The sequence below is a fragment of the Hirundo rustica genome, chromosome 11, assembly GCF_015227805.2.
Source record: "Hirundo rustica isolate bHirRus1 chromosome 11, bHirRus1.pri.v3, whole genome shotgun sequence".
NCBI classification, from domain to species: Eukaryota; Metazoa; Chordata; class Aves; order Passeriformes; family Hirundinidae; genus Hirundo; species Hirundo rustica.
This window is the reverse complement of record NC_053460.1, coordinates 7,458,079-7,472,617: the sequence shown is the minus strand read 5'-3', so window position 1 is coordinate 7,472,617 and position 14,539 is coordinate 7,458,079. Positions and strand designations below refer to the sequence as shown.

At 52.9% G+C, this 14,539-nt stretch overlaps 1 protein-coding gene across 1 annotated transcript; it reads left to right on the top strand.

Annotated features, from left to right (window-relative positions):
• Nucleotides 1-1,027: 1,027 nt before the first annotated feature.
• On the top strand, nucleotides 1,028-14,422 carry GOT2 (glutamic-oxaloacetic transaminase 2). The gene is made up of 10 exons (XM_040075327.2): nucleotides 1,028-1,138; nucleotides 6,350-6,506; nucleotides 7,658-7,786; nucleotides 8,154-8,213; nucleotides 8,336-8,497; nucleotides 8,928-9,032; nucleotides 9,905-10,055; nucleotides 10,711-10,876; nucleotides 11,806-11,956; nucleotides 12,430-14,422. Exons 1-10 carry the CDS (start codon nucleotides 1,071-1,073, stop codon nucleotides 12,550-12,552), a joined length of 1,272 nt encoding a protein of 423 aa, XP_039931261.1. The 5' UTR covers nucleotides 1,028-1,070; the 3' UTR covers nucleotides 12,553-14,422.
• The last annotated feature ends 117 nt before the right edge of the window (nucleotides 14,423-14,539 follow it).

The window sequence follows — 14,539 nt, the reverse complement described above, 5'->3', positions numbered from 1 at the left end:
CCCATATCCCAGTACAGCCTACTACAGCCCAGTATAGTGTAGGACAGTGGACAGCCCAGTACAGCCTAGCATGGTCCACTACCTCCCAGTCGAGTCCTGCATATCCGTGTACCTACCAGCACAGTCCAGTACATCCCAGCGCTGCCCAGCACAGCCCAGTACTGCCCGGCACAGCCCAGCACTGCCCAGCACAGCCCAGTACTGCCCGGCACAGCCCGGCACTGCCCAGCACAGCCCAGCATAGGTCATCACAGCCCAGCACAGCCCGGCACTGCCCGGCACAGCCCAGTATAGCCCAGTACAGCCCAGTACTGCCCGGCACAGCCCGGCACTGCCCAGCACAGCCCAGTACTGCCCGGCACAGCCCAGTATAGCCCAGTACAGCCCAGTACTGCCCGGCACAGCCCAGCACTGCCCAGCACAGCCCAGTACTGCCCGGCACAGCCCGGCACTGCCCAGCACAGCCCAGCATAGGTCATCACAGCCCAGCACAGCCCGGCACTGCCCGGCACAGCCCAGTATAGCCCAGTACAGCCCAGTACTGCTCGGCACAGCTCGGCACTGCCCAGCACAGCCCAGCATAGGTCATCACAGCCCAGCACAGCCCGGCACTGCCCGGCACAGCCCAGTATAGCCCAGTACAGCCCAGTACTGCCCGGCACAGCCCGGCACTGCCCAGCACAGCCCAGTACTGCCCGGCACAGCCCAGTATAGCCCAGTACAGCCCAGTACTGCCCGGCACAGCCCAGCACTGCCCAGCACAGCCCAGTACTGCCCGGCACAGCCCGGCACTGCCCAGCACAGCCCAGCATAGGTCATCACAGCCCAGCACAGCCCGGCACTGCCCGGCACAGCCCAGTATAGCCCAGTACAGCCCAGTACTGCTCGGCACAGCTCGGCACTGCCCCGGACCGAGCGGGCGGGCGGCGCGGCTGCACTGACCCGCAGCGGCCACCAGGGGGCAGCGCCGGCAGTGCCCAGCGCAGGCGGCGCATGCGCGGGGCGGAGCGCTCAGCCGGCGCCCGTGGTCAGAAGCGCCCGCCCGCCGCCGCCACCGCTCTGCTGCCGCCATGGCGCTCCTGCACAGCCGCCGGCTCCTCGCCGCCCCGCGCCTCGCCGCCGCCGCCTCCCGCGCCAGGTGAGGGCTGAGAGGTGGCTCGGCCCCTGGGGCCGCCCGCCGGTGTCGGCGGAGGGGTTTTCCCGCGGCTGAGCCGCGCTCCGAGGTGGCGGTGGGGGGAGGCTGCGGGGAGCGGATCTGCCCGTGCGGCAGCGGCTGACGCCGCGCCGGGGAAGGGGGTTGCCGGGGGGACGGGCCGCGCTCGGATTGGCTGGGGAGGGGATCCTCGCTCTCTGATTGGCTGCGGCCCAGCCCGGCGCCCCCCGCCTGCCCTTGAGGCGCCGCCGTGGAGGGCGCGTAGGCACCGGGGAGCCCCGAGAAACGGGGCCGGGGGGAGCCTGTGCCTTTAATGGCGGGCTGGGGACACCCTGGGCCTTCACCGATGGGTTGGGGACACGCTGTGCCTTAAATGATTGACCGGGGTGCTGCTAGTGGTGTACACTGTGCTGCATGAATGATGTGGTCGATGAGAGGCTGGACGTGCTCCGGCCATGTGCGCTCGCAGCGCAGAAACCAACCGTGTCCTGGGCTGCATCACCGGCAGCGTAGGCATCAGGTAAAGGGAGGGGATTCTACCCCTCTGCTCTGCTCAGACCCCACCTGCAGCACTGCATCCACCTTTGGGACCCCAGCACAGGAAGGACATCGACCTGTTCGAGCAAATCCAGAGGAGGCTACAAAGATGATTAGAGGAATGGAGCACCATTTCTATGGGGAAAGGCTGAGTGAAAGAGCTGGGGTTATTCAACCTGGAAGAGAGGGGTGACCCAGTTGTGGTCTTCCAGTATCTAAAGGGGTTACAAGAGAGCTGGAGAGGCACTTTTGACGAGGGTATGGAGTGCCAAGACAAGGGAAATGGATTTAAATTGACAGAGGGCAGGGTTAGATTAGATATTAGGAACAAATTCTTCCCTGTGAGGGTGGTGAGGCCCTGGCACAGGTTGTCCAGAGAAACTGTGCCTGTCCCATTCCTGGAAGCTTTCAAGGCCAGATTGGACAGGCCTTGGAGCATCCTTGTCTAGTGGAAGGTAGAGGTTTGGACTAGGTAATTTTTCAGGTTTCTTCCAGCCCAGACCATTCCCAGATTTTGTGTACTGTGAAATGGGGGTGAGGTGGTGCTGTCTGGCTGCCCAGTGTAGTGGGACCAAAGGGACCTCTGCACTGTGCAGTGGGCCTGGGGATCATGCACGGTGCAGCAGGTCTGCAGTTACCCCAGGATCCATGGAGGCAGGAGTAGTGCTGGCTGTGCTAGAGCTGTGCCCTCAGGGTACAAACCCTGGCAGGAGCGGTGGGAGGGACCGTGTTTCTGTGAGGACCAGTCCTGCACTGGCAGCTCTGGATTCTGCTGTCTCTGGTCAGCAGAGGTTTGGATAGCAGGATGCTAGACCGCTGCTGGAGCTGTGTGAAAAGCCCAGAACAGTTTCCACGAAGTACAGCTGACTTGAGAACCACAGGGCTGGGAATATCACTGAGATCAGATGGCCAAGAAAGCAGAGTGTGAAGAGGGATCTGGACGAGGGCTTGCTGCTCTCTGGAACTCTTTGACTCCTGGCCCTCACTAGTGGGGGGGTCTCTGTGAAACAGTTTCCAGCCTACATCAGAGCAGGAAGGCAGTGGGGTTTTTTTAATCCCTGTTCCAGCGGTCACTGCTGCTTCTAAGTCAGCCTTGTGGTTCTCAGCAGGGGCACAAGAGTAGAACTTGTGTTTTGTGCCCGTGGATTGTAGCAGGCCTGTGGAAAGTATGGAGCCTGCTGGCATAAGCTTTGCTTTTCTCAAGCTTGTTATACAGCAAACTATAAATTACCAAACTGCAGTGAGGTCACCCAGGAGAGGTTGTTAAGTTTTGTAAGGAGCCTCTGTGCACACCCCCATTTTCCTGTTCAGGAATCGTGGCTTATGTAGCAAGGGAAGCCAAGCACTGATTAGCAGTTTCTGTTTCCTTATCTTCAGCAATAGAATGTGGTGCCCCAGCTGTCACCATTACTACATGCCGAGAATGCTCTTTCTGAAAGCAGAACAGAGATAAAGAGATAGGAAATGGTTAAAAAGGCTCCGATGACACACAAATGTTAATTAGGGTGATAACTCAGTCTGCTGCTCTAATGTATCACAAGACAGCTATTTAAATACTTTTCTTGGTGGAAAGCTTACCCGAAGCTCACTGGAGCAAGGAATTTGTAGGCTTGAAAGGCCCTGTAGTAGCCAGCAGCCTGTTGGCATTGTCCTTGTGTAAATATTTGCTTTAGATGTGGTTTACGTACATCCCTACAGCCTTTGGCCCCTCACTCTGCTCAGGCTTGCAGAACTGCTGTGGGGGCTTTGGCAAAGCTTCTGAAATCCGGTATCTTATGTGGCTGTACCTCAGGGAATGTGGGCTGGCCTCTCCACAATGAAACCTTCACTGGGCTTGTAAATGCTTGCTCTCCAGGCTTGGCTTGAATCCTTAAGCACTTCTTAGGTCTGTGCACTTGAGGCATAAGTTCCACATATATTTTTGAAAGGTGTTGGAAATTTATGCAATTCCTGGTGCATTTTCCCACCCCCTCTGTCCCACTGCACTTGCAGCTGTGCATTAAACCAGCTCAGAAGACCAATGCGGCTGAAGACTACAGAGACTATTTGGATACCAGCTCTGATGAGCATCTAAACTCTGACCTTCTGTAGCTATAGAATGTGCTTCCTTTGGCTTATATTGAGTATGCCTCAGGTAGGTCAACCCCAGCTTAAGTTTACCTCTGGTTACTTTTCTGCGCTGAATACCTCTGGCCTGGCAGACATACGCAGTTTATAGCTTTGACCTTTATTCAAGCCCAATGTTCTTTTAATTGCTCAGTATAAAATATAAGGCAGTGCAGGGACAACAGTAATGTGGTAGCAGTGTCGTAGGGTTTGTGGCCTTGGACCCCTACTAGATCTCTTTTTCCCAAACCCCTTTTGGAAAGCTTTGCCTCTGTGATCTCTTTGGTATCCTGATGTGTTTGGACAACTCAGCCTAGACTTTTTTCTCCTGTCTTGCTGCAAGCTCACCTCCCTGGAAACACCCAGAGGAGTCTTGTTTCACCTGGAAACGGTCATGCTGAGAATGTGAAAATAAGTCCTAAACCTACCCTTTGGTGCCTTAAGCCAACACAAAAACCGGATCAGAACAAAAGTACTTAACTCTCTGGAGTGCTACAGCTTAGGTAAATGCCGGCGGGATCAGCATTAATTGCAGTATGTTAAAACTCAGTGACCTGCCTAAGCCTTAGCAGGATCAGGACCTAAATACCCCAAACACTGTAAGCTGCTTGGGAAAAGGCCCAGCAGAAAGAAGGTGCTGTCACCATCTCCAGAGTAGCAGCCCTTTAAAAGAGATGGCCAGACTCCTGCAGCCCTTGATACCACACTGTTCCTCTTTCCTTGCCTCTCCATTGCCAGAAACAAATTGGAAGGGGTTTGTCCAAAGCCGCCCAAGAGTTTGCTCTGACAACTCCCCTTGACGTGTTCTGCTCAGGTTGGTTCCCCAGGTCCACTCCCTCCACACTGGCTGCAGCCCCTGTCCCTCTCTGGAGGGTGTGTGTTGGTGGCATGACTGACTCATCCTCCTTTCCAAGCTAATCCTAAACCTAAGAGGTAATTAAGACTGGTTAGTGGTTTAAAAAACATTAAGCACATCTTCCATTCTTGAACTACCTGAGGTGGCTCTACCTTTTCCTCAAAGCCTGTCAAAAGGAGAAACAGGATTTTTTTAATATTTGGAAGTAATGTACAGATGGGAAGAGCAGTTAGTCTGAAGAGGGCAAATGATGTTTGGGACTTCATGAGATGGAATCTACATATACATGGGACAGTGCAAAATTTTTCTGTAGTGAGTAAACTCGGCCAAAATGGACCTAAAACAGGGACAGAGTGGAGAAGAAAGATGATTTTGTGAGTTCTGCTGATCAGTTAGGGCTTCCTTAACCCCCCTGGCCCCCCTACTCACAAATCTGTATCTGCCTAGAGTCTTCACTACACACTCAGCAGGAGTTCTGGCTGGCCCTGGGCTGGCTCTAGGCTGCCTGCACTGCCTGGGGCAGGGACCAGCCCCAGGACAGCATTCCCAAGTTGGGAAAAGATCTTATTATCAGATGAAGCAGCCTTTCCTGGTCTGCAAAGCTTAGTAAAGCTGATATGTGTCTCTGTCTGTGTGCTTCTCCTTCAGCAATCAAGGCATGAGTTCTGTCCTCCAGGAGATAAACCCAATCTACTTTGTATTGCACCCTTTGTTCCCCACTGAGCTGGGGGACCTGAGTAGGTGCCTGTGGTGAGTCAGGACACTCAGAGCTGCATGCAGTGCCTTCAGGAGGGGGCTGTGACAGCCACAGCCCTCTGGCAAGCAGGTTAAAAAACACCACGCTGCTGCTCCTTCACTGTCTGCAAAGCCTGTACGTGGGACAGGGCAGAGACTGTGGCCAAAGGAAATAACAGGTTTCTTTTTATAGCATGGTGTGCTCTGCCCTTGACATTAAGAGAGCCTCTCCATCTTCAGGGTGTGCTGCCAGCAGAGCAGAGGCAGGTGGCTCCTCATGTTGGGGGAACACAAAGCTCTTCCTGAAGCAGGGAGGTTTTGTGCTTGACAGCAGGGGAAGGGTCTTCACATCAGAGCTTGTCACTTGTCACATAGGGAAGAAACTGTCTTCTGTGATTTCCTGGAAAACAGCATTTGTCTACAACACCCGGGGAGGCAGAGTTTGTAGGGCAAGGAGTGGAAATGTCTTTGTTCTGTCAGCCAATGTTGGGAGGAAAACAAATTAGTTTTCATGTACTAGAGCCTTTCCAGGAGTTTGGAAGAGATTCCATACTGATGCTTTGTGCAATTACCTGAGTCTGGCCAAGGTTCCCTGGAGGGGAATAACCTGTGCAGTCCCACATGCAGGCTCTGGGCACTTGTCCAGAGCATAAGAGTTCAAGGCTTCAGTTTCCTGGGCTCTTCGTGGTGTTAGCACACAAGGCAAACAGGAGCATTTCAACATGCTAATGACTGACAGGGAGTCAGTTATCTTCAGCCACAATGAACTGAGGCTCTTCACCCATTCTGCAATATATGATGTGACTTAAATGGTTTGGTTTGGTTTTTTGGGTAATTCTCTGAACACTATTTCTACCTTTTTCAGTGGTTTTAAAGACAAGATTTCCCTTGAGGGTTTCTGTTGGTGTACATCTCTGCCCAGTTCTCAAGCCTTATGCTTAGCTTCTTGTTTCTCTCTTTAGCTCATGGTGGTCCCATGTGGAGATGGGTCCCCCCGACCCCATCCTGGGGGTGACAGAAGCTTACAAGCGTGACACCAACTCCAAGAAGATGAACCTGGGTGTGGGGGCATATCGGGATGACAACGGGAAGCCGTATGTCCTGAGCTGCGTTCGCAAGGTGAGCTGGGTGCTGGCTGCTGAGCAGAGCCAGATCCACGTGCCAGGTACTCTGAGGGAGTCAGGGAGGGGGAAGGTCACTAAGCAAGTTTTGTCTGTTGGTCCTTAAAATAAGCTTTGTCTCTAACAGAGCAGGACAGTATTCCTGGATGTCTCCCTTAGCAGGACTAATGCTTTTGAGACATGACAGAGCCGTTTAGTACAGGACATACATGTCCTTGTTCCCATTCAGGTAACTCTAATTCATTGTTGACTTCCATAAGCCCTCCAGTGCACTGTTCTCAGAACTTCAAGGTGTTTCTTGACTAGGCCGATGTTCTTTTAGGGCACCCCACAAGGGAGGAAGGAGCTGACATTGGCCCCTTTCTGGATTAGTCTCAGAAATTCTGCTGAGCCGATGTTACCAGTTTCTCCATAAACCAGTCTAAAACTCCAGCCCAGGGAGCTGGGTGTGGACATTGCCCTTGAGGGGATTATGGGGTCTTTTAGGGCTGTCAGGGTAGAAATAGGCTGTTAAATAGCTGGCAGCTGACACATGCATTGATTGGCTGCACTGACAGGGAGCGTGCCTTTTCCATGTGTCTCATCAGTGTCGTGTTTAAAGCCATCCCTTGCCCTTCCTCTCTCTGTGCAGCTGGGTCACAACCAGGGAGCCTGGATGGTGTCACAGGGACAGTTTCCTGGTGGTATGTGAATGCTGCCAGGGTCTGTGCCACTCCCAGCATGGCAAGGCCCTGCAAAAGGTTTGCTGCCCTACCTGGTTTGGGGATATCTCCTATATAGAGATAATATCTGCCTCTCAGTAGCACTCAAGTCTTGCTTTCCTGCAGGACAATTCCTGCTTGGGCAAAGTGTGTTCTTGTGAAGCAGCATTGACTTGTAATGGACTGGAAGCGGTGCTCTCTTCTGGTGCCAGATTTCCTTGGCTTCACTGTACAAATGCTGTCACCCACTGAGGGCTCTGGTGGCTGCAGGGTTTTATCTGAAATGTTTACTGCTGCCCCTTGCTTGGAATGAGCCCTGCAGGGAAACTCCTGTAAAGCAGCCTTTGCCCCTTTCGAGCAAGCAAATGTGCAGAGAAGTGACCTTCAGCTGTCCATCATTCTCTCCCCGGTGATGCCTTCCTCTCTGAGCTTGTGTCCTCTCTTCCAGGCGGAGGCCATGATAGCAGCCAAGAAGATGGATAAGGAGTACTTGCCCATCGGGGGACTAGCGGATTTCACCCGGGCATCTGCAGAACTGGCTCTGGGGGAGAACAGTGAGGCTTTCAAGAGCGGCCGGGTAAGGAGAGGCCGGGACACAGGGGGCAGGGAGGACACACGGTTGGTATGTGCGTGCTCAGCAAATGTGGAAGAACTGGTGGGGTGTTGATGCTTCTGAGTTGTGGGCTGTCTGGGCCCACGGATCACTGCTTCCTCTGGAGCCTGGGGGGAAACAGCCCTGTCCAAGGGGGAGATTTAACCTTGCCAGGGGGCCCAGCTCCCTGCCCTGGAGCTGGAGCTGCTGACCCTTGTGGTCCCTCCAGCCCCTTGTCCCTGTTTTGGTGTGCTGCTGCCAGTGCTGACATAGTGACTGTGTTCTCTACCTGTAACACAACATGGCTACTCAGACTCAGATTTTTTTTTTTTTTTTTTTTCTTTCCTTGCAGTATGTTACTGTGCAGGGTATTTCTGGGACTGGATCTCTGCGAATTGGAGCCAACTTTTTGGTGAGTGCCTGGACAGCAGTGGAACGAAAGGCTATATTTTGATCAGAGATGCATTTTTAGGGTTTTCTGAACTGTTTGAATGTATTCAGCCTGTTTGAACACTCTGTCTTTCTATTGGCCAGCAACGATTCTTCAAAGCCAGCCGTGATGTGTATCTACCCAAACCGTCCTGGGGCAATCACACTCCCATTTTCCGTGATGCTGGCATGCAGCTTCAGGCTTATCGCTACTATGACCCCAAGACATGCAGCCTTGACTTCTCTGGAGCCATGGATGACATTTCTGTGAGTTGCCTTCCATGCCTGGAAGAAGGGAGGTCATGTGGGGAAAAGGGTGATGTTCCTTTACCCTATATGTGATGATGCAGCATGAAGCTGCATCAGGGGAGGTTTAGGCTGGATGTTAGGAAGAGGTTTTTCATCCAGAGGGTGGTTTGGCACTGAAACAGGGTCCCGAGGGAAGTGGTCATGGCACCAAGTCTGCCAGGGTTCAAGGAGTGTTTGAAAATTCAGGTGCACATTGTGGTTCTGTGCAGGGCCAAGGAGTTGGATTCCTTATGGGTCCATTTCAGCTTGGAATATTCTATCATTCTATGATGCCTGAAGGCATTAAATCAAGGCTAGAAGCTGCACAGAGCTTATCTAAGCTGTTTCATGTGTTGAGGAGAGTGCTCCGATATCATTGATGATTCATTCTCTGTAACGTCTTCCTTAGAAAATTCCAGAGAAGAGCATCATCCTCCTACATGCTTGTGCTCACAACCCCACTGGGGTGGATCCCCGGCAGGAGCAATGGAAGGAGTTGGCATCTGTGGTGAAGGTAAGCAATGTCCCAGGGGTTCTGTGTCGTTCCTGGGAAAACCACATCTCTGGCCTTTATGAGTGGCACCCGGCTTTCACTTCACTAAAGGTTATTCCCTTCCCTGAAGCCAGGATAGGTGTCATGTTCCTGACAGGAGCCAGCCAAATGCACCCAGAAAGCTTCTAGCTGACTGGTGGGTTTTCTGCTGGCACCTTCCCAGGAAGCTGGAGTAGGGAGACCTGAAAGGAGAGCAGCAGGGTTGAAAGCATGAGCTGTGATTGCTGTAGCAAAGCACCCAATGTTGGTGTATTAAAAATGCTGGAAGATCTCTCATGCCTGGTGTCTCCTTGCAAGCTTCAGCTCGAAATAGACAGGGACAGGTTCTACTTTCTCCTTCCTGCTGCTCCATCAAGCCTGTAGCTAGTGAAATTTGGCTTGGAGATACTTGGCGTTAGTAGGATCCTGAGAATTGGTAGATATCAAAGTGACCTCTGTGGCCTACAGGAGGGTAAATCTCCTGACCACGGGGCAGTCCATCTAGGGTATCTGCCTAGCCAACTAGAGAGTTCCCAGGTGATTTTCCTGGAAACTGATAATACAGAAGACATTGAAGTAGACTGTTTTATTACTGTTGAATCTCATTCTCCTACCTGGGCCAGACTTGCACATCCCATAAATGCACTGGAGGGTCTTTAGCTGCTGTTTTGATGTGTGGTGGGTAGCTGCAGATTTTGGACTGCTTTCCCTGTGGTGAGTGAAGGGGAATGGCTCTTTTTCTGGAGAATGGCTGCAGGTGGACAGACTGCTGTTTGCATAGCTTTTCTCATCCTGCTGCCTGCTATTTGGAGGGGTGCTCAGCTTCTGTGACACTCTTCCATCTTTGCTGGCAGAAACGGAACCTCCTTGTGTACTTTGACATGGCCTACCAGGGCTTTGCCAGTGGGGACATCAACCGGGATGCCTGGGCTGTGCGGTATTTCATCGAGCAGGGCATCAACATCGTCCTGTCACAGTCCTTTGCTAAGAACATGGGGCTCTACGGTGAGTAGGACACGTGGAGAGGAAATGGTTTCATCCAGACTGCTGGTGGGATCCCAGTACCTCCAGGGTTTAGCAGCCACTGTCTTCCTGCTGCCTGTGTTCATCCTGCAGTACTGAGCAGGGATAACCCAATCAGGAGCTGGTGGAGACCCTTCTAGAGAACAGGGATCCTACTAAAGCTGTGTGGTGTTGGGTGCCACAGTATAAGAAGGATATAAAGCTTTCAGAAGGTGTCCAAAGAAGACTGCAGAGATGGTGAATGGTCTGAAAGAGAAGCCATACAAGGAGCACCTGAGGACACTTGGCTTGGTCAACCTGGAAAAGACTGAGGGCAGAGCTCATCACGGGCATCAGCTTTACCCCAAAGAGCAGCATCTGCTCTATGTGGCCAGTGACAGGACCCAAGGGAATGACACAGAACTGTGTCAGGGAGGATTTAGGCCGGATATTAGGAAAAGGTTCTTAACCTAAAGGGTGATTGGGTATTGGAACAGGCTTCCCAGGGAAGTGGTCATAGCACTAAGCCTGACAGAGCTTAAGGAGTGTTGTGATCATGGTGTCAGACACAGGAATTGTGGGATTCTTGGGGTTCTCTGCAGGGCCAAAAACTGGACTCAGTGATTTTCCAACTCACAATATTCTGTGATTCTTTTAGGAGAGCGAGCGGGTGCCTTCACAGTGATCTGCAGTGATGCAGATGAAGCCAAGAGGGTCGAATCACAGCTGAAGATCCTCATCCGCCCCATGTATTCCAACCCACCTGTGAATGGAGCACGCATTGCCTCTATGATCCTGAACACCCCTGACCTACGGAAGGAGTGGTAAGAAGAAATCTGTAATGTTCATGACAGTGAGGTCTCTTTGTGCAGCCCTGTGCTGTGTTTACAGTGTGCTGCTGTCACAGGCAGCTCTTAGCTTCAGGAGTGGTCAGAACCGTGTTTACTCTGGAGAAATCCCAGCTTATGTCCTGGCATCAGCTGGTGTCAGGTTAGCCTGACACAAACAGGTTTTCCTTGTGTTACCAAGAAAGAAAACACTGAAAAGGAGGGGATAAAGCTCCCGAAGGATTGAGGGCTGCAGGAGCTGCTTATCCAAGAAACATAAAAGTCTGAGGTGGTGTAGCCATGTAGTGTGTCTCATGTGGGGGAAGTGGAAGCGTAAGCCCCCTGGAAATAAGCCCCAGGAATGTAACCCTCATGCCCTAAGCCTGATTCTTGGCGTCAGCCTGTGCTGTTTTCCCAGCCTCTTGGTGCTGCGTCCCTCCCAGCAGCTGGCCTGGCAGAACAAAGGCTGGCAGTGTGCTGTGGCCTCACTGGGGGCTGTGTTCTTTTGGCAGCCTGACACTTGTGCCTGATCCGGGGCCCAGCAGATATTTCCTAGCTATGCTGCTTTGGAGCAGGGCCTGTTTGGCAATGCTATGCCTGCACTCTTGGTTTATCTGTAGATACTATTTTATCTGGGTTTGAGTAGTGCTGCCATGAGGTATCCTACTGACCTGTGGCTTTCAGATGTGAGAAATGTCTGTAATCTGGTAGAAGTGTCCAGCAGCAATGGAATAAATAAAAAGAGGTCACCTTTGGGTATCAAGAGAAAGAAGCAGCTCCCCCAATTGGAGCTACATATTCATGCTCATCCATCCCCCTATGGGGCCCCTCCAGGTGGAGAGATTGATTTTCAATAGCTGGGGTGGGGAGAGCAGCACTGGTGTGTTCCAGCCCTGCTCTGAATGGTTCCTGGGTTGGCTCCTCAGGCTCACAGAGGTGAAGGGCATGGCTGACCGGATCATCAGCATGCGGACTCAGCTGGTGTCCAACCTGAAGAAAGAGGGATCCTCCCACAACTGGCAGCACATCACTGACCAGATTGGCATGTTCTGCTTCACAGGGCTGAAACCTGAGCAGGTAAATGCAATTCCAGTGGTCTCAGTGTCATTAGTGGTCCTTGTCAGTAAGTTTTTGACTGCAGATGCCAAAATGAGCCCTTGTCAGCATCTCTTCCTCAAGAGGAACATCCTCCAAGCCCTAAGAACTGGCACATCATGGGGATCCCGATTTTGCACTGTGTCCTACTGTACTTGGGGAGGTTGAAAGTAAATGTAGTTGCCATGCCTATCAAAGCAAGCAGTCACTTGGTGCTGCTCTGAAGTGACCTTAAAGGTCAGCTCAAGTGAGGTGACTCTTCCAGCTGAACATGTGCAGTGTTGCTGCTTGAGCTGAGCAGCATCTCACTTGGTGCACAGGGTACTCCGCAGGTAGTGGGATGCCCTATCTGCTGGCAGCCAGTTTGCTTTGAGTTTCAGCAGGCTGGGTAAATTTGCACTTTGCTGGCACAGCAGAGGTTGGCCTGCAGTTTGAACTTTGCTCTTTCACCCCAGGTGGAACGGCTGATCAAGGAGTTCTCAGTCTACATGACAAAGGATGGACGCATCTCTGTGGCGGGAGTTACGTCAGGCAATGTGGGTTACCTGGCTCATGCCATCCATCAAGTCACAAAGTAAAGACAAAGGGGTGCCCTGGAGCTGGTGGCTTTCCCTTCCCCACCAGTTGAAGATGGGGAGGGAAAAGAAACAAGCAGAATACTTCCAACCACAGCACTTGAAGCCGCTGCTGAATGTATCTTGTAGATGAGTTGTTATAGAGGCCTAGTCAAATCCACCCTGTGTTGTGGACCAGGGACATCATTGCTGGATCCTGCTCATCACAGCCGTTCTTCCCTGCTGTCCATCTTTCTCCATCAGCCCCAGCACCTATCTATGCTGGAGGAAGCAAATGCTTAGCAATGCCATCCTACCAGCGTAAGGCACCAATGGCTTTTCCGCACACATTTCTCCATCAGAAGGCTTTGTGGGGCTGTTGGCTGCTGGCCCAAGCAGCAGCAGGCAGGGAGCTGGATGGGCTGAGTTGGAGGGCTGCTCTGGTGTGCTCCTCCAAATTCCTCAGCCAGTCCCTGCTGCCAGCAGGCTTCATCCTCCTCCATCATCCCAGCCTGGGGCTGGGCAGCACCAAAGCTGTCCTCTGACAACCATCTCTGAGGACTTCTCACTACCAAACTCTGCTCTGTTGTTGACTTTGCTCTTTCCATCTGGGACTCTCCTTTCAAGTGTAATTCACAGTGGCATCAGTGTGTGCGACAGACCAGTGTCCCTCTTTTAAACTTTCTCATACCTGGAGGTGAAACGATTTCTCACCCCCCCGCCCCAATAAGAATCTCCTCTGAAAACTGCTCTCTGGTGGTCTCTGCCTTGCCCCATTCCTGTCCTAAGCCCAGCAGTCCAGTCTTACACCTCCAGCAGCTCTCCCTGCAGTCTTTGTGTGTGTCCCAAAGCTGTAAGTCCGGAGGCTGGCCCTGCAGTATCCCCCTCATGTGGAGGTGTGGGGCATCCCTCTGCTCTGTTCAACCACATTTCTGGTGACACCAGAAAACAGAGATCTTGAGAGAAATCTGAGAGCTGATGACTCAGAAACCATTCTGTCCTTCTAAACAGAGTGTCCCTGAGGTCCTGCGACTTACTGGACTCTGATTTTTAATCCAAATAAAATTGGTGCATGGCTACGTTGAGCTGGGGACTCCATCCTGTCATTGTGCAGCTGGATCCTGTCCCTTCTATGCACCAAACATTCCCTCTCAGGGCCATGCTAGCACAGGGGCTCTTACATGACCAGTGAAACCTTATCTCCTGAGAATCCCATGTAGAAAGAGGCAGTTCCCACCGATGGCCCCAGGAGCACAGTGAGCGTGAACTGAGGTTGTCCAGGTGCGAGCTAGTGTCACGGAGCTGAAACTGAAGCCTATGGCATTGAACGTAGGTGTTGCTGGGGAGGACAAATTCCCAAAAGTTGTCTGCCTTGGGATGTGGGGCCATCCTTGGCCACTGGCCCACGATGGAGTGGAGCTGGAGGCATTACCTCTTGAGTCCATGAGCTGTCTCCATTCACTGGCATCTCTTCCCTCTGCAGCCATACCAGGGTATTTAGCAGGGCAGTCCTCATTTTCCATTCCTGCCCAGGGCAGCTGTGTGCGCTTTGGAGCCGGGACAGGTCCGGTCTGGTGCTCCTGTCCCAGTCTAGTGCACGTTGTTGCCACACTTGCTGCAAGGCTGGATCCTCCTGCCGCTCCCTGACAGAAGGTTTCCGCTCCCATGCCGCTTGTTTACTGGCTCGATGCCGACAGCCGCTGCTTGCTGTCCTTTGTGCAATAAACCGCTTTCCATGCCGCACACGCCGTAGGTGCTGCCCCACGGTGCTGTGGGTTCCTGTGCTGTGGTCCCCGGTTCTGCGTGGCTCTGGAGCTGCCGCCTCCTGCCCTCTTACCCGCGTGGGGCCGTTCTCCTGCCCCTTCTCTGTACAATAAAAGCACCCTGGAGCACAGCCCCGTCTCTCGCCCTCTCCTTGCCGCGGGTCGCCACGGGTTCAGCATCTGGGAAGGGCTGCCCGAAGGGGGGTGTTCCCCCACCTCCGGGGCTGGACTACAACCCCCGGCGTGCA